Source organism: Cantharellus anzutake, assembly GCF_015039405.1.
Source record: "Cantharellus anzutake strain C23 chromosome Unknown EI90scaffold_90, whole genome shotgun sequence".
Taxonomy (NCBI): Eukaryota; Fungi; Basidiomycota; class Agaricomycetes; order Cantharellales; family Hydnaceae; genus Cantharellus; species Cantharellus anzutake.
Genome location: NW_024067040.1, coordinates 280,459 through 298,400, shown reverse-complemented (window position 1 = coordinate 298,400; position 17,942 = coordinate 280,459). Strand labels below are relative to the sequence as shown.

General features: G+C 51.1%; 1 protein-coding gene across 1 annotated transcript; it reads right to left on the bottom strand.

The window, feature by feature from the left end:
- Positions 1 to 259: 259 nt before the first annotated feature.
- EI90DRAFT_3020799 (uncharacterized protein) lies at positions 260 to 975 on the bottom strand (the record flags this gene model as incomplete). Its single annotated transcript, XM_039057549.1, has 3 exons — positions 260 to 540; positions 592 to 742; positions 850 to 975. The coding sequence occupies 3 exons, from the start codon at positions 973 to 975 to the stop codon at positions 260 to 262; spliced, it is 558 nt and encodes a 185-aa protein (XP_038910077.1).
- Positions 976 to 17,942: the final 16,967 nt, after the last annotated feature.

Genomic DNA, 17,942 nt, shown 5'->3' with positions numbered 1-17,942 from the left:
GTAGAGTATGACACCATGGACAGGGTTCCTGATTCCAAGGAGTTGTAATGCAAACAATATGGCGATTTTTCCAAATTGGTCAGTTGGAATTGAAGGTAGTAGTGGAAGAGTTTGGTACAGCACGTATTGTTCTGTGACGGCGAGGCTGAATCGGTTGTGGGTGAAGAGAGGACATGATAGAAACAGATGCAATGAACAATTTCACCGGAGGTTTAATACATGCCAGAATCATATTGATATTCATAAACGATGACATACACTACATTTTTTTGGCTCTTTTGTGGGACTTGGACGATTCAGGAACGTCGTCTGTTATGGATTGGTCACATTCGAGAGGAGGAGGAGGAAGGGAGGAAGGGAACACATTCACAAAATCGAAAACATTTTCAGGTGGTGTAATAGAATTAGTTGGCAGATTGGGAGTTTCGGGAGGCTGTAAAGAAGGCTGGGCAAGAAAAGAAGGGACAGGAATGCTAGTGGATGTTATGGACGGATTGTCGACATGAACAGACTCATTACCTCCAGTGGAACTGGTGGAGGCTGTGCCAGTCATTTCGGATTGATCCATTGTGGGTCATCGGTTGAACAAACTCCTTTTTTTGGGAGTAGAGGAAAAAGAGGCGGATGGTGCAGCACGAAGATAACCAATGTCTTCTAAGTCCAAACGTAGGACATTGTTGTTGATGTCATGATAACGTGTGGACAGTTGAATAGCACTACCAACGGAAGGAATGCATATATTCTGCCAATGCGGAGTGGCAGGAATCAAAATGTGTACAGAGTATTGAACCATTTGATGAGAGTGAGAATTTTTCAGTAAAGTGACAGTGGAACATGAATCGAACTCACCAAGGGATCAAATGAACCAGTGGCCATTACAAAAGAATGATCGGCGATGGCAGTAGTCGTTCCGGTGACATTGAAAATGACGTTTGTCTCTGAGGAAGGTTGCATGGAATCGGCAGGATGTCCCATTATGAGCACTGTGCAGGTGGACAATGTAGACGATGCTTGGAGCTCATCGTTGATGTTTTGGGTGAGGATGTTAAAAACCCGGGTTGTGGGAGAGGGGGATAAATGCGTGAGTCCGAATGCAGGCGGGGCTCAACTAGAGGGGGGTCCGAGGGCTCCGGTAGTGAACTGAAGCTTCTCAGGGAGCCCGGTTCTGCTGGATGGTACAAGAGGCTCTAAGAAGGACGCGGCCTCAGCGACTCGGAGGGAGTGCTGTGCCTCCGTTACGTCTCAGTTAGTCCTTGTATTTCTTATGTCTGAGGTATCTTGTAGAACGGGAGCGGAATTCACTCAGAGGGACTTTGGGTGGCATTTTAGTCGAGATTAGAACTGAGGAACTACAGGTTCTAATCTATGGGTATTTGTAAAGGGGGACGGGGAGGACCTAGTCAAAGTCCGAACCAACAAATGGGAAAACACCGAAAAGTACTGTCAGGGATCAGCAATGACCTGGACCTATGCCGGCTGCGCGTATGCGTGTGGGAAGTATGCCGGTAATTCCCGTCTACTCCGCTTACCTAAGCCCGGTGACCCGGATCATCTCCGGCATTGTTCTGGAACATTCTATGGTCACGTGATTCTATCGGCAATCCGTTTGGTTTCCTTATTGCCGGACTCTACATGTATATAGCTGACCTAAGATGGGACATCCTTTCCCCGGCTTTAATCACAACTAGGTTATCGGAGCATCTTGCGCGAGCACGCGCGTCCCTGACAGTACCGAATGATACCGAGAGGCACCGAAAGGTATTATAATGGGGAACCGAGGTGTCAGGCCAAGGAGGGCGGAGTTGAAGGCCAGGAAATGAATGTGGAAGACAAATGGACAAAGGGGGTTAGCCGACTGAATGGAAGGAAGAAGGTAGTCGTGCTAAGAATAGAAGGTGACTAATAAGTGATAACGTGAGGGAGATCACTGAAGGATGCGGGTAGCTCCGGAAGCGGAGTTGTGTATCCGAAGGATGTTAGGTGACTCAAATAAATGAAATGGGTGGAGGAGAGGTTTAAGGGCATGTCACGGGATGTCGGAGCAAATCCGGGGTCTCCGAGTGTTCCGACTCGGGACCGAGGTTCCGGGATGGGAGTGGCCAAGGATCGGTGTGCCGCAACCAAACCGGAGCTGAGACAATCAGGAGGGAAGGTGACTTGGGGAGTGGGGGAGGCATGGTGTAGGGGATGGTGAAGTTGTTAGGAAGGTGTGGTGTGGTGGGAGTGTGCGGGGTCGGGATTCCGGGATATGACAGAGGAGATTGCCTCATATGAAAATGAGATCGCCCATATTTGGGCAATTTAACACTGCGTTGCCAATATAGACATCAAATGTGACTGGTAATGCTTCCCCCTCATCTGAACCTGACTCCAAAATGAGTGTTCAAAGTACCGGAATGGAAATTGATCTCACTGATAAGGAGTTCGCTGTAAAGTCGACCATTTTTCACCTCTGGGATTGTATTCACAAACGCATAGCCTGTAAAATTAGCGCGAGGTGTCAAAGCTTGAGCCATGGTTAAGAAGAGGGATGGGAGATGAAAATCAAACATATGACCCTTAAAAGAGAGGTTGTGGTGTAACCTGAGAGTTAGGTTACGGGTCCAATGATTCGGTGTTAAGAGAACACCGCTGCATGAGGAGGACCACCAATCAGTTGTTGGGTTGGGTAGGAGAGATGAACACTTTCGAAAGGGATCATGAATGGAGTGGATGTCATCCAAAAAATGCACAGACGGCGAGCCATTTCAAACTCACAGATAAGTGTTGGACACCGATGAAGATGGAAAGCTCTCTCACTATCAAAGCTCATGATCCTCCGAACATGACCAAAGTGGAACCAATCAGAGAGACGAAGACGGAACCGATCCAACTCAGGGTTAATGTCACGACCCGGCATTCCCCGGGGCCAGACGACCTCCTCCCTGACCTTCTCCCACGCCCGAACACTCCCCACACACTCCGCTCGCTGACCGTCGCCGTCTAACCACTTCCCGCCATCTCTCCACAACACCTCTCCTCTTTGTTGAACGACCTAGCGGCGCAGAGCGCCGCGACCCGTTGTTCCATGTTTCACCGCACCTTGTTATCTCGCGGCGAAGGTCATGCTTGACCTTCGCTGTCTTGAACACGTGCTCTTTGTTTGTTTTCCTGCTTCTTTTCTCTGCCCGCAATCTCCGCGAGATCTGGCGACTTATTCCCTATTCAGTTCCCTAGCGCTTATATACAGCTTGTAGCTAATGCTTGTACTGTAGTTCGAAATCAACTAGAATTACCCCCTAAAGCTTGCCTCTGTCCCCGTGAGACCTCCGACCTTCTGAAGTATCGGGACCGCATCGAGAATGAGGCGCAACACTCCTCCTAGAGTCGTTGAAGCCGAAATCCCGGCTCACTCGCCTAAGTAGCCTTGGCCTCGAGATCGGTGGGGTTTATCCCTCGCTAAAGCTCAGTCGTGTGTAGGACGCCTTTACCACTAGCGGGCAACGCTTGGTCGCCTACAGCTACCATCGGCGAAGATTCGCACGGTTCTGACAGTATTTCGAACTCCCTATCGCTCTTGACACCCTTACGATGTCACGACATACGACTCGCTCGCAGGTCAGGAACGCTGCGGCAGGACCTTCTACGACGCCTTATAGAGACTACAGCTCTAGTATGCCATTTGAAAGAGGTAGGACAGAGGAGAGACAATTTGAGAGTTTTACGGCGGGCGATGAGTACTACCCACGCTCCTCAACCCCGAGAAGGCGATGCCGAGACGCTAGCGAAAGCGACTCAGATGACGACTTCAAGGATGGTAATGAGGGCGAGGAAACAGCTCAGGCTCCACCACCGCCGGTGACTGAGAGAAGGACTTCAGGCGCTGCAGCTGAAGCAGCCGCTGCGGCTACCCAAGACAATGGTGAGGATGACATCGAGGAAATCAATCCCGAGGAAGTCGATCCGAAGGATAAAGTCAACTTCATGCTCACCAGGGCAATCTCGGAACTAACCCGCACTACCTGCAGCATCCGCCTGATCATCCCTACACCTCCGCCACCAGCACCACCTCCTCTGCCTCCACGCTGCGAACCCCCCCGTAAAAAAGTCCACGAACCCGACCAGTTCGACAGATCAGACCCTAAAAAACTCCGCACGTTCTTCGTTCAATGTGAAGTGAATTTCAAAACTCGAGCCTACGCCTTCCCTGACGAATCCGACAAGGTGTTGTATGCAGTGTCATACCTAAAAGGGCCGGCCCTCGACTTATTCGAGCCCGACCTCCTCCGCCGTCATCGCCTAGGTCGAGAACCACGTTGGATGAACGACTGGGAAAGGTTTGTGCACGAGTTAGAGCGCAACTTCGGCCCGCACGACCCTATCGGCGAGGCCGAAGAGTTGTTATTCAACCTCACGATGAAGGATGGGCAATGAGTTGGTAAATACGTGATTGAATTCAACCACTATGTGGGCAAATTGGATAATTTCGGTGAAGGGGCACTCCGTGCCATGTTCTATTGCGGATTACCGGATCGAATTAAGGACGAGATCACTTGTTTCAGTAAGCCCATGTCATTATATGACTTATGAGACCTAGCCGAAGATATCGACGGCTGCTACTGGGATCGTAAGGTTCAGACCGAGCGGCGCAACAAGCCCGTTCATGACGACAAATCGCCGCATATCCTCTCCTGCAAAACACCAACGCCCTTCCGACCCCCCACCTAACCCTAGTAACAAAATGCCAAAGGACAAGGAGTCCAACGGCAAACCAAAACCCGACCTCGCCGCAAAACTCGACAAAAATGGCAGGCTCACGAAGGAAGAGCGCCAACGCCGCTTCGATAACAAGCTTTGTATGTTCTGCGGAAAGGCCGGTCATGTAGCTAAGGATTGCTACAAGGCTGGCTCTAGCGCTTCCAAGGCTAGGGCAGCCAAGGTGGCAACGCCTGAACCGGAGTCAGACTCGTCGTCTGACCCAAAAAATTAGCCAGCAACCATCCGGACCACGCATGATCGGACGGTTGCGGTCAACCGGTTCGTGCGCAGAGGGAGGTACACTTGAACGTGTCCGCCCTCTCCAGCCCCAATTCTTTTCTGTCCCAGTTTCCTTTTGTTCCATTGACGGTCGATTTCCTAGTTCAAGGGGGAATGCCCCCGGCTCTCCTTTATTTTCCACTTCCGGGACTTCTGTCTCCCATTCGCATATGTTCTCTCCTGATGGTCTACTTTCCCCAGACAAATGTGATCCCTCCGTTGTTTTCTCCGCTCTCATAGATTCAGGTTCCTCTGACTGTTTTATTGATACAGAATTGATTAATAAAATAAAGATCCCGACCTATACCGTGACCCCTATGCAGCTCCGCTTATTCGACGGCATCACAAACAATGTGATAACCCGCGCCGTCGATCTCCCTGTCCGTTTTATTACCGGTGATGTTACCCCGATGACATTCTTTGTCACCCCATTGGATGGCTCTTGTGCTATCGTCCTTGGACATAACTGGCTCGCCCGATACAATCCGTTGATTGACTGGGTAAAGAGCAGTTTAACTTTCCAGACGTCTGAACAATCCAGTCCGATTCCCTAGAGCTCTCCTGAACCATCGCCGAATGCTGTTCCTCCAGCGGACACATCGGTTCCCGTATCCAAAGACACACCGAGTAATCCCGACCGCCAGGCTCCTTTGATCGAGTTAGTCAGCCCTGCGGCATTTGTCCGCGCTGCCCGACTAGAAGGTTCCGTAACCTTCAGCCTGAGCATCCTGTCCCAAGCGAGCGAGCTGCGCTCATCCACCTTGTCCGAGCCCGCCGACCTCGAAGCCGTACCGAAGGTCTATCATGAATTCGCCGATGTGTTTAGCAAAAGCAAGGCTAACACTCTGGCACCACATCGTGAGTTCGACCTGAAGATCGAGCTAGAGGAAGGTGCGCACCCCCCATTGGGAACCCTGTATTCCCTATCCCTGACCGAACTTGAGGCTCTTCGAGCATTCCTAGACAAGCACCTGGCAACCGGCTTCATTAGGCCATCTTCATCGGCTCACGCCGCACCGGTGCTCTTCGTCTGCAAGAAAGATGGATCGCTCCGTCTTTGCATGGATTTCAGGGGCCTCAATCGGATTACAAAGAAAGATAGATACCCGCTGCCTTGCATAGCAGACCTGCTAGATGCCCCGAGCCGAGCGAAGGTCTATACAAAACTCGACCTGCGGCATGCCTACCACCTTGTGCGCATCGCCGCAGGCGACGAGTGGAAGACCTTGTTCCGAACCCGCTATGGTTCCTATGAATGGCTAGTCATGCCATTCGGGCTCACCAATGCACCTGCGGCGTTTCAGCGGTTCGTCAACTCTATCTTCGCCGACCTCTTAGATGTCTGTGTTGTCGTATACCTGGATGATATCCTAGTGTACTCTGAGGACGAAGCCTCTCATGAGGAGCACGTCCGGGAAGTCCTCCACAGGCTTCGACAGCACGGGCTATTTGCCAACCCGAAGAAATGTGAGTTCCATACCGAGACTACGGAGTACCTCGGTACGTACTTTCTCCTAGCGGACTTGCCATGTCCTCAGAGAAGGTGAAGGCCATCCAAGATTGGCCCAAGCCCCGCAAGGTAAAGGACATTCAGTCCTTCTTGGGATTCGCCAATTTCTATCGGCGATTCATCCACGAGTATTCCGATATTGTGGTACCACTGACCCGGCTCACCCGAAAGGGGGCCCCTTGGGTATTCACCGACGATTGTCATTCGGCTTTCCAACAACATAAGGACGCCTTCACTTCCGCCCCCATTTTGACCCATTGGGTTCCCGACGCGCCGATCATAGTTGAAACCGACACCTCCGATTACGTGATTTCAGGCATTATCTCTATCCGCTGTGCGGATGACGAGATACGCCCTGTCGCTTTTCGTTCGAGGACGTTGACGGCGCCGGAACTCAACTACGACACCCATGACAAGAAGCTTCTAGCAATCTATGAAGCATTCCGAGGGTGGCGGCATTATTTGGAAGGTTCCGGTACCCCCGTCGATGTGGTTACTGACCACAAGAATTTGGAATACTTCTGCACCACGAAGCTCCTAACGCGCCGCCAGGCTCGTTGGTCTGAGTTTCTCTCTCAATTTAACTTGGTTGTCCGTTTCCACCCGGGTAGACTCGGCGCGAAACCAGATGCGTTGACTAGACGCTGGGACATCTACCCCAAAGAGGGGGATAGGGACTACGCTCACGTAAACCCTCAGAACTTCCGACCGGTGTTCACGCAGGAGCAGCTCGCATCCTCCCTAAGAGCTACATACCTCGCCGAACCCATGCTATGAGCGAGCTCCCTCGTCGATGTCGACGCCATCCACAAAGACATCCTAGCCGCCCTCCCCGCTGATCCCACCATCGCCGACTACCTCGCCGGCCCGATCCCAGAGGACTCCCGTTGGTCTCGAGATGCAGATGGCCTATTACGGCTAGACAACCGAATCTACGTCCCTGATGCCAACGACCTCCGGCTTTGCATCCTGAGGTATAAGCATGACCACCCGCTCTCTGGCCACTTCGGGCAGAACCGAACCTTGGATCTGTTACGCCGAGAGTACACCTGGCCGGGCATCCGCACGTTCATCAAGGACTATGTGTCCTCTTGTACGGCTTGCCCCACGCCAAGGCCCCACGACACAAGCCGTATGGCTTGCTCAAACAGCTACCTATTCCCGAACGCCTGTGGCACTCCATATCAATGGATTTCATTGAGCAACTTCCCGACTCCTCCAGCTTCACGGCTATCTTGGTTATCGTCGACCGGCTATCAAAGCAGTGCGTCTTCGTACCAACGACCGATACCATAACAGCCCCGGAGTTAGCGAAATTGTTCCTCCTTCATGTCTTCTCTAAGCACGGCGTTCCATCCCACATAACCTCTGATAGAGGTTCAGAATTCGTCTCCCACTTCTTCCGCTCCCTTGGCAAGGCATTGGACATTCGCCTACACTTCACCTCAGGTTACCATCCCGAAGGCAACGGTCAGACCGAATGAATGAACCAAACACTGGAGCAGTACCTGCGCATCTATTGTAACTACCAGCAGGACAATTGGTCTGAGCTCCTGCCTCTGGCGGAGTTCGCCTACAATAACGCACTGAATGCTACAACCGGTGTTTCACCGTTCTTCGCGAACAAAGGTTACCACCCGAACCTTGCCGTACACCCCGAGCGAGATCTGACTTCAGCGCGAGCCCAGGAGTACTCGGTCGATCTTGACTCTCTCCACCAATTCCTACGCGAGGAAATGAACCACGCACAGCAACGTTACCAAGGCCCTGCGGATGCTCGACGGCTACCTGCTCCCCCATTTGACATTGGCAGCTCCGCATTCGTGAAGGCCAAGTACTTCCATACCACCAGGCCTTCGGCAAAGCTCGCCGATAAGAACCTTGGGCCGTTCGAGATCATCGCGCAGCCAGGTTCTCATTCTCGTACTCTCCGCCTCCCCGACACCATGAAGGCTGTGCACCCAGTCTTTCATGTCTCCCAACTTGAGCCCGCTGTCCCCAACCCCATCCCGAACCGCACACAGCCACCACCGCCGCCAATTGAAATCGACGGCGAACTTGAATATGAGATCACCGAGATCCTCGACTCTAAAATCGATCGCCGGCGAAGCTGCAAGCTGTTGTACCTCGTACGTTGGGATGGTTACGAAGGGACTACAGAAGAGACTGAGTGGCTCCCCATGACCGAACTTGGTCACGCTTCAGACCTCGTTGCGGACTTTCACTCACGATACCCGGATAAGCCGGGACCAAATCGCGCCTAAGGCACGGGACGGAATGGATGGATTGCGCTTAAGGATCATGTAAGAACAAAGTGGAGTAGGAGTCGGAAGTAGACGTCGCGGGACGATCGACCCTAGACCCCGTCACACTCGCCTCCCTCTCCCCCGCTTCCCTCGCCTCACACCTCGCCCTCGCCTCCATCAACCGCCTCTCTTCAGTGTCACAAACGTGTTCCAACAATCGTCCCGCCACGGCGGTTAGACCAGAGATCGCTTGATGGATGTCGCGAAGCACATCATAGATCCTGTCTTTGTCGTTGACCACCTCATCTTCCTCTGTCTCCACATTGTCCACATCCATCGTTGACCCCTCTCCTTTCGGCGCTTTGATACGAGGTTGCTTCGTAGATTGAGGCGTCCCCGCTCCGCGTACACACTTCTGCCTGGACTTCTGACACGCGGTGCAGATGCCACGATCGCTGTTGCCTTTAACACACTCCATGCCCCTCTTCACGCAACGTTCGCAGGGGGGCAGTCCTTCCCCCGCCACTGATGTAGCAGCAGGACGCTTTGATCAGGGCGATCAGTAAGGGTCCCTGGTGAAGATCACACTGATCGGGGTACTCACCTTGCCTGTGACCACATCTGACGCCTTCGATCGCCTCTCCTCCTCAGCGGCGAGATGTGCAGCCTCAGCTCGAGCCCTGGCCGCCTCCTCTTGTTGTTGGGCCTCACGACGCACAATCTCAGCCCTGTGACGCCGCAACCTCTCCGCCTGTTTCTGTTCCATCAACTCTACATCGTCATCAGACTGATCGACAATGTCCTCCTTGCTCCATGTCCTTATATCCGCTGGACTTTTCTTGGGAGCCATGAGGATGGAAGATCAGGTTGCTGTGGTGGTAAGTTCGATCACCGCGCTGGCGGAACCAAAATTTCGGGCTCAGCCGAACCGGTTCCCACGCCAGTTCCTTGGGACTTCAAGGGTTCAGTCCTAAGAGGGGGATACTGTCACGACCCGGCGTTCCCCGGGGCCAGACGACCTCCTCCCTGACCTTCTCCCACACCCGAACACTCCCTGCACACTCCGCTCACTGACTGTTGCTGTCTAACCACTTCCCGCCATCTCTCCACAACACCTCTCCTCTTTGTCGTTGAACAACCTAGCGGCGCAGAGCGCCGTGACCCGTTGTTCCATGTTTCGCCGCACCTTGTTATCTCGTGGCGAAGGTCATGCTTGACCTTCGCTGTCTTGAACACGTGCTCTTTGTTTGTTTTCCTGCTTCTTTTCTCCGCCCGCAATCTCCGCAAGATCTGGCGACTTATTCCCTATTCAGTTCCCTAGTGCTTATATACAGCTTGTAGCTAATGCTTGTACTGTAGTTCGAAATCAACTAGAATTACCCCCTAAAGCTTGCCTCTGTCCCCATGAGACCTCCGACCTTCTGAAGTATTGGGACCGCGTCGAGAACGAGGCGCAACGCTCCTCCTAGAGTCGTTGAAGCCGAAATCCCGGCTCACTTGCCTAAGTAGCCTCGGCCTCGAGATCGGTGGGGTTTATCCCTCGCTAAAGCTCGGTCGTGTGTAGGACGCCTTTACCACTAGCGGGCAACGCTCGGTCGCCTACGGCTACCATCGGTGAAGATTCGCACGGTTCTGACAGTTAAGGTTAAAACCTTAAAGAGCGATGCTTGAGCCAATCAGAGAGCGAGAAAGTGATGTTCAGCTGGACCCCCACTGTTAGTATAAGTTAGATGCTGGATAGGGGATCATGTGCTTGCACAGTTAATCATGTCCATGAGAGGGACAGTATCCCGGGCCAGGTGTATGGGCTCAGTGTTATTTGGGCAATAGAATCTGGTGGAGCTTAGCTGTGAGGTCTTATGGGGGTCACTCAGCACACCAGACTGTAAGTGATACAATGGTGTGTTGTTGTGGGGACAACTCCGTGTACCGCAAAAAGTCGGATTCTGCGGAATTCGGTCACTAACACGCAGTACATATCCGCTGACGCTCCCGATACTCATTCTATCACTATCCAACATTCCATACACTCACTCCATATTTTTCCATATTTTCCCCATCATTCCCGACAGCCCCAAGCCAAATTCCCACGCCCAACCATGCCGCCAATTTCACCCCCTCTCCAGATCTCCATAACCACACATACAACTCAGCCATTTTTCTACCCGTTGGTGATGCTATACCTTCCTCCTTTACCCCCGGAGCACTTCCCAGAATGGCCACCCCATATTCGGATGGCTCAGCATGGTGTATAGCCTCACGTGGTCTTGACAGCACCTGTCAATGGCCACATCTCAAGAAGTACTGCACCAATTGGGATGAATGAGGGCTCGTTGGAAAGCTGGAGACGAGGAGGTTGCTGACGGGAGGATAGGCGGGCGCTGCGGCGAAGTGTTGCGGAGTTAACCTTCACAATTCCCATTTCGGACCCGTTGTCACATTTTCCCCATTCATTCATATTTCTTTTATTGTTTCTTTGTTCCCAATTGGATATTTATCATTTAAGGTTGCCTAACGGCCCGTTTACATCCCCCCACTCCATTCATTCCATTTCCAACTCATATAAACTAGATAATAGCTTGTACATAACAAGTCAGTACTGAATAGACCCGTGAAGGGACAAGCAGAAGTTACATCCAAGTGGCAAAGACGCCATCCACGACCCTAACGCCCCCTCTGAGCTAGTTGCTCACGTCTAAGACCCCTCACATCATAATACTCAGCCTTGACGTCCAAGAGAGATGTAGGTGAGTGTTTGTTTGAGGTTTTTGCAGACTCAGTAGTGCCCATGGACCAAAACCCGGCCCCATGAACCACACCTGCACACACTACCACCCTCCCCCTTCTCTCTGTCTCGAGTCTAGGCGATAGACCCGTTACAGTGTATATTTACAATGGTGTTAGGCAGTAACCGGAAGTTGCCGCTTGGCCACGTGACTCTATGTACACCATTGTTACATCAGACTCGGGGTTCAGGGCTATTGCCCTGACATTCTCTGTCATATCCATACAATCCCGACCTCCGCTCCGGGCTCCTGGAACTCCGAACTCCGACTTCCGGAGCCCTACTTCCCTTCCATCACTTTCTCCTTGCCGACTCCCAAGAGGTTATCCCACCTCCGGCTCGGACACCACCTTCGGTCCGACTCCGGAACATTCCGGGTCCGACCCCAACCTCGACACCTTCCAGACGAGTACGCAAAACCTATGCTCCCGACTCCGGAACCTCCGGTCTTAGCTCCGACCTCGGACTTTGACCCCACCTCCGCTTACACCCATTGTATTGGTTAGCTCATTCCATTTAATTACCTTTGCCAATATTCCGGAGTTTAACCTCCGAGTTCGGACTTTCCGGACTTACTCCGGACCTTGCAACTATTGCATTGTCCATTTCAATTCCGCTATTCTCCCTCATTCCTATTTGGGCTGCTGCTTCCTTTCTATTCAGTCAGCTAGCCATTCCCCACTCCCAACCTCCTTCCTTCCTCCTTGGGCCTTGGCCCTTCATTCCTCCTTTGGGAAACACCATTGAGTCAAACACTTGACCCTCGGTGTTGTTCCTCTTTCCATCTCCCTTTGTCTCCTTTTGTCCTACCCTTGTTCCTTTTGATTCCGGACCCCTCCTTATATACAATGTACCTAGTAACTTGTAACCTCAGTCCGAAATCGACTTGAATTCCCCCCAAGAGACTTTCCCTCTGCTAGATCTGAAATTAGGGACCCCTAGGACAACCAGCAATGGCACAGCGCTCCGCCTGAGTCGCTGAGGCCAAGGTCCTTCCACGCTAAGTCTCCAATTCCGCTCCGGAGTCGTCCGAATCCGCCCATTCTAACATTCTCCCCCTTTGTGTTACATGTGTGATGCATACATGGTTTTTAGGAAGAAGAAGAAAGGAAAGAAATTGAATTCAAAGTGAAAAAATTATATTTTTCTTTAAAGAAAGTTTGTTATTGCCACTTTAAAGTGGGTGATGTGTACATATTAGGAAGAGGATGAGAAATAAGGAGGAAGAAGAAAAGAAAATGAAGGGGTGTGGGGCCATTACTTTAAAGTAAACAGTGATATGTGGATATTGCAGGAAAGGGAGGAAAATAGAAAAAGAAGGAAGTTTCGAAAGAGTGTCTCCGTGACGGAGGGCTTCGGCCTCAGCAACTTATGCCAGGAGCGCTGTGCCTAGTAAACACATCTGTGCCCTAACTTACTAACTGGCCACCAGAACTGAAGAGGGTAAACTCTAGTCGATTTTATTACTGAAGTGTAACCTATGTACAAGTTGGATATATATATGGTTACAGCGAAGATGGGTCCGCAAATGGCGGAGCCGAACGGAGCAGAGCTAACAGGGTTAAACATTAGCCGACTGAATATTACCGACAAGTCGGGTTACGGGGTTAACGGAAAGGCAGGCGATAACCCAGAAACGGAAAGGAGGGATAGGCCCGAAGGCGGGCTCTGCAGGGCAGGCGAGTGTATTGCCCAATGGAGGCGGGAGTGCGCTAGTGGACGTCGGAGCTGTCCGGAAGTCTTCGGGGCTCCGTACTTAGGGAGGCGTAGGTAATAAATTGAAAGGAGGGGGTGGTGACCATCGAGGGGTACCGAGGGGATTGCGGAATACAGGAGCTCCGAGGTTAGTGAAGGAGGAGCGGAGGTAGACCGGAGGGATCGGAGGGACCGGAAGTCGATGGCCGGGGGTGGATATGACATCAACCCAAAGATTATATATCTTTGGTATTTCTCCTCACTTGTTCTGTGAGGAGTCATGTGTAAATGGTGTTTACACATGAGCGGTGGTGGATGTGAGTTTTAGATGGAGTAGAAGTCTCCACAATTGTTACTTGCAGTTCCTCACATACAATATTTTATTGTGTGTGGGGCCTTGAGTTGGGGGAAGGTGTTTTCATGGGCACCTCAGTGGCGTATTAGCATGTCACTTTCCCCTTCTTCAAGGGTAGAGTTATTGCCCCGGAGGAGGGTTTTCCTCCAGGTTGTTCATCTGGACATCTGATTGCTGCGTTGGATGCAATGACATAGCCTGGGCTATGGTGTCAAGCTGTGGACTCAACGAAGTGGGCGCTTCCTGGGTGGGAGCGGGTTGTTGTGTTCCCAAGCCACTTGGCTCAGGTGTAGAATATGGTAAGTTTACCATTCTTCCCATGGGGAAGGATGGTCGCTGGCTTGTTTGTCCAGCACAGAGACTTGCATCTCTCTCTCGGTACTTGGAAGCTTTTGCGGCACATTCCTCAGGAGTCCTGAGTGGTTTGAACTGGGACTTCACATAGGCAGCTTTGCCTAAACTTTCCCAGGAGATTTGTCCCCTGTTCTCCAGGGAATTGTAATCCTCTGCAAGTTTTGCAATACTTGGGAGTTCCAAGAAATATTTCTCGGTTTCCTTCACTTTTTTGTGAAGGACTCTGTGTACCTTGCTGCTTTTAAAGGCAGCTTTGGCCTGTTCATACCATTGTACGAATGCTTTTCCACTCACACTTGTCCACCAAGCATATGTGGCATTGTGTGCCACTTCTGACCCTGCTGTTCTCCTCATGGGGAAGTTGGGGTCAATTGTTACATCGATGGGAGCTTCGACTTTGCTGAACTCATTGAGTTCAGCGGTCTCATATAACATGTGGACACTTCCCTGCAGGGTAGCTTGCCCATAGGGTGCTGAGGTACTCAGCGGCCTGCCGCCTCTGGCAGTGGTCCCCGCTTTGGGGTCTGCCGTTGGTTGCCCACCGCTCTCCCTCTTCCCCCAACATGGGTTTGCCCTCCTGAGGGCAGGCCCTTATGCAACCCAGACAGGGTCGCCTGCCCACGGGGTGGCAGGATAGTCGGTGCCCTGCCCCTTGGTGCACTGGTCCCCACATGGGGTTGCACCTCATGAGGCCTGGCACTGTATCCCCTCCCCCTGACCTGGGAGGCCCCCATCATAATGGGTTTGTGTAAGGGAGATAGGCCATGTACTTACGGCCCTCCCTAATTCATTCTGTATTTATCATGTCGGGTTTGTACCTGACATGATAGTTCATTTCTCATTGTACCATGCAGTCCCAAGCCGCATTAATCACATGTATTTACAATCTTGTATATAACCTACATGAGAGGGGATAAAGGAGAAAGAAGCCTTTACTCCCCCATTGATAATATAGCTACATACAGCATATATCTGATGGACTGGGAGTGTGAGGCAACACTTGACTATCGTGAGATCACTCGCGAACTCAACCTTAACAACCTTACAGTTTGGCAGCGAGATCTGCCAGCACACATGCCTCTTCGAGCTCGCATTTTAATAATTTGATCTCCCTCTTCTGGAGATCAACTTCTCTCTCTGTATCTCTCAGAGAGGCAAAGATGCCTTCAGCATCTCTTCGTAATTATTGCAGGCATCATCTGACACCCTCGAGTTGTCAGACTGTGCCCATTTGGACAGCCTGGATGTAAGGGGTTGGTGTAGGTTCCAACCCCAGTTCTCCTCAATCCTCAGGTCATCAATAAAGTTGAGCTGTATGGAGCTTTAATTATCAACGATGGGGAGGAAAAGGAGTTCTGTTCCTTTTCCCAAATTCCCACGTTATTGTATATATATATATATATATATATATACATTGTTTATACATGTTTAAATCGAGGCAAATATACAATAAGATAATGAATAAAGGGTGGGGTTACCACTCCTTACACTGGATGAGGAGCCACTGTCACTCCCTTGTCTCCCTCCTACGAGGGACTTCATCTCTTTCAACTCCTGATGGAGTTGACCTGTCTGGGCAGCTACTGCTGATGCGATAGCTGATTCCCAGCCTACATTTGGCTGGGGTGTTGTTGGACCTGGGCCAAATTGGCCAATCCAGGGAGTGATTTGGCCAGGGAAGTTCCCTGGAGAGTAGGCCTGGGGCTGCAGCAGCAATTGCTGCCCCTGGAATGGTGCTTGTTGCGCCATCAGTGCAGTTTGCACCATGTATGGTTGAAAGTCCCTTTGGGGAGGCTGGGGATATACGGTGCCCATTGGCATCGTGGGGAGTTGTTGATTTGCGGCACTTGATTGTGCCATGTGTGTTGTGTAGTCCATGGTGCTTTGTTGCACCTTGTGTTGTTGTTGGTCCAAGGAGCTTTGCTCCCCAGGTTGTTGTATCTTGATGTCCGGCAGCTTGTTCAGATCAAATTGAGGGTTGCCTCCCCCAGAGAATGACATCTTGTCGTTTTGTTTCTCATGATGTGGGAGGGGTTGTGGTTCTTGCATGCATAGGATTCACTGCAAGTGTGTGGAATTACATGTGAACCTGGTGTTCACGTGGTCTAGGTGGCAATGTCACCTGGCCCATGTGACATTGCAAGTGGGCTAGAAATCTAACCCCCTAAATGCAAGCAAATTCGTGGGGAGGGAGTCTAGGATGTCCTTAGCTTGTCCTAGGTTTGGTCTGGGTGCTAACAAAACAAAAACAATCACAAAAACTCTTTAAGAATTATGTACCCCCGGTCTGTCTTGGACAATTGTCAGGGATTCCTTATAATACTCAAGGAGTTAAGCTTAGGGTTTCTTTTCTACTTGGATCTCTCAGTGCTACAGTCTCTTTTGTAGTCAAAAGGGAGGTCTCCTTTCCATTCCTATGTGTACAGGGCTTTTTGAACACATGGAATGGCAACAATGTGGAAAAACAAATGAAAAAAAAAATATAAAACAAAAGATTGTTGTTACAGGCACCAAGTGGACTGTTAAGTACAGCTGATAAGTCCAATGGCCAACGTGGAAGTTCAATAAAAGAAAAACAGGAGTGATAAGTGGGCCATATCCGCTAATAATTGCGGTCCTCCACCAATTTCCACCATCACACCACACTCATCCATCTCTTCCTACACGTAGCATCCCTTCCCGACCTCTCCATTCGATTCCCCGGGTTCGTAGCTTTCTCCCAATACCAAATTTGTCCCAAATGGTTGAGATTTGACCAAGTGGTGGGCATGAGAATTGTGAAATTGGCCCATGTGTGTCATATCCATCCCCAGCCAACGACTTCCGGTACCTCCGATCCCTCTGGTCTACCTCCGCTCCTTCTCCACTAACCTCGGAGCTTCCATATTCCGCAATCCCCTCGGTACCCCTCGATGGTCACCACCCCCTCCTTTCAATTTATTACCTACGCCTCCCTAAGTACGGAGCCCGAAGACTTCCGGACAGCTTCGACGTCCGCTAGTGCACTCCCGCCTCCGTTGGGCAATACACTCGCCTGCCCTGCAGAGCCCACCTTCGGGCCTATCCCTCCTTTCCGTTTCTGGGTTATCGCCTGCCTTCCTGTTAACACCCGACTCGCCGGTAATATTCAGTCGGCTAATGTTTAACCCCATTAGCTCTGCTCCGTTCGGCTCTGCCATTTGCGGACCTGTCTCCGCTGTAACCATATATATATCCAACTTGTACATAGGTTACACTTCAGTAATAAAATCGACTAGAGTTTACCCCCTTTCAGTTCTGGTTGCCAGTTAGTAAGTTAGGGCACGGACGTGTTACTTGGCACAGCACTCTTGGCATAAGTCGCTGAGGCCGAAGCCCTCCACCACGGAGACTTTCCTTCGTCTCAACCTGGTCTCTGACAATGTGCAGGGTTAGACATCCCGGAAAGTGTCTGCGAGAGTCCCTGTGTCAATTGGATCTTCATATGCATCCTTTGTGATTTTTTCTGAATTTTCTGAGCACTCCAGAGTGCATTTTGGTTGTTTGTTTACTTCGGCACAGCTTGTGATATCCATTTTGGGCTGAAAACCAGTTTCGTGATCTCCTGAAGTACGGATCTTGGCTCCACCACATGGGACTTTCGACACCACCACCCTCATGTGCCTTTCGACATTGTGCAGAACCTCGTGGTAAGATGAGAAATCGTCACCACCATTAGGGGGTTTCATGGTTGGCTAGATTGGGCTAAACTCAGGGACTAAACTGGGCCTAATCCAGAGGATGTCAGGAGTGAGTTTGGGGTGGGTTTAAGCTGCTGTTAAGACAAGATCAAAAGCGTTCACAGTTGAGCACTCTGAACTGGTGTCTAAACTGGTGTCTGCCAAGTTTGTTAAATCTGTCCGGGCATCAGGTACTTTGCTTATGTAACCTATGTGACTTGCTCTCACTTTGTTGTTGAATGCCCCTTTGGCCACCAGTGGCTTTGCATGCATGACAGTGTGA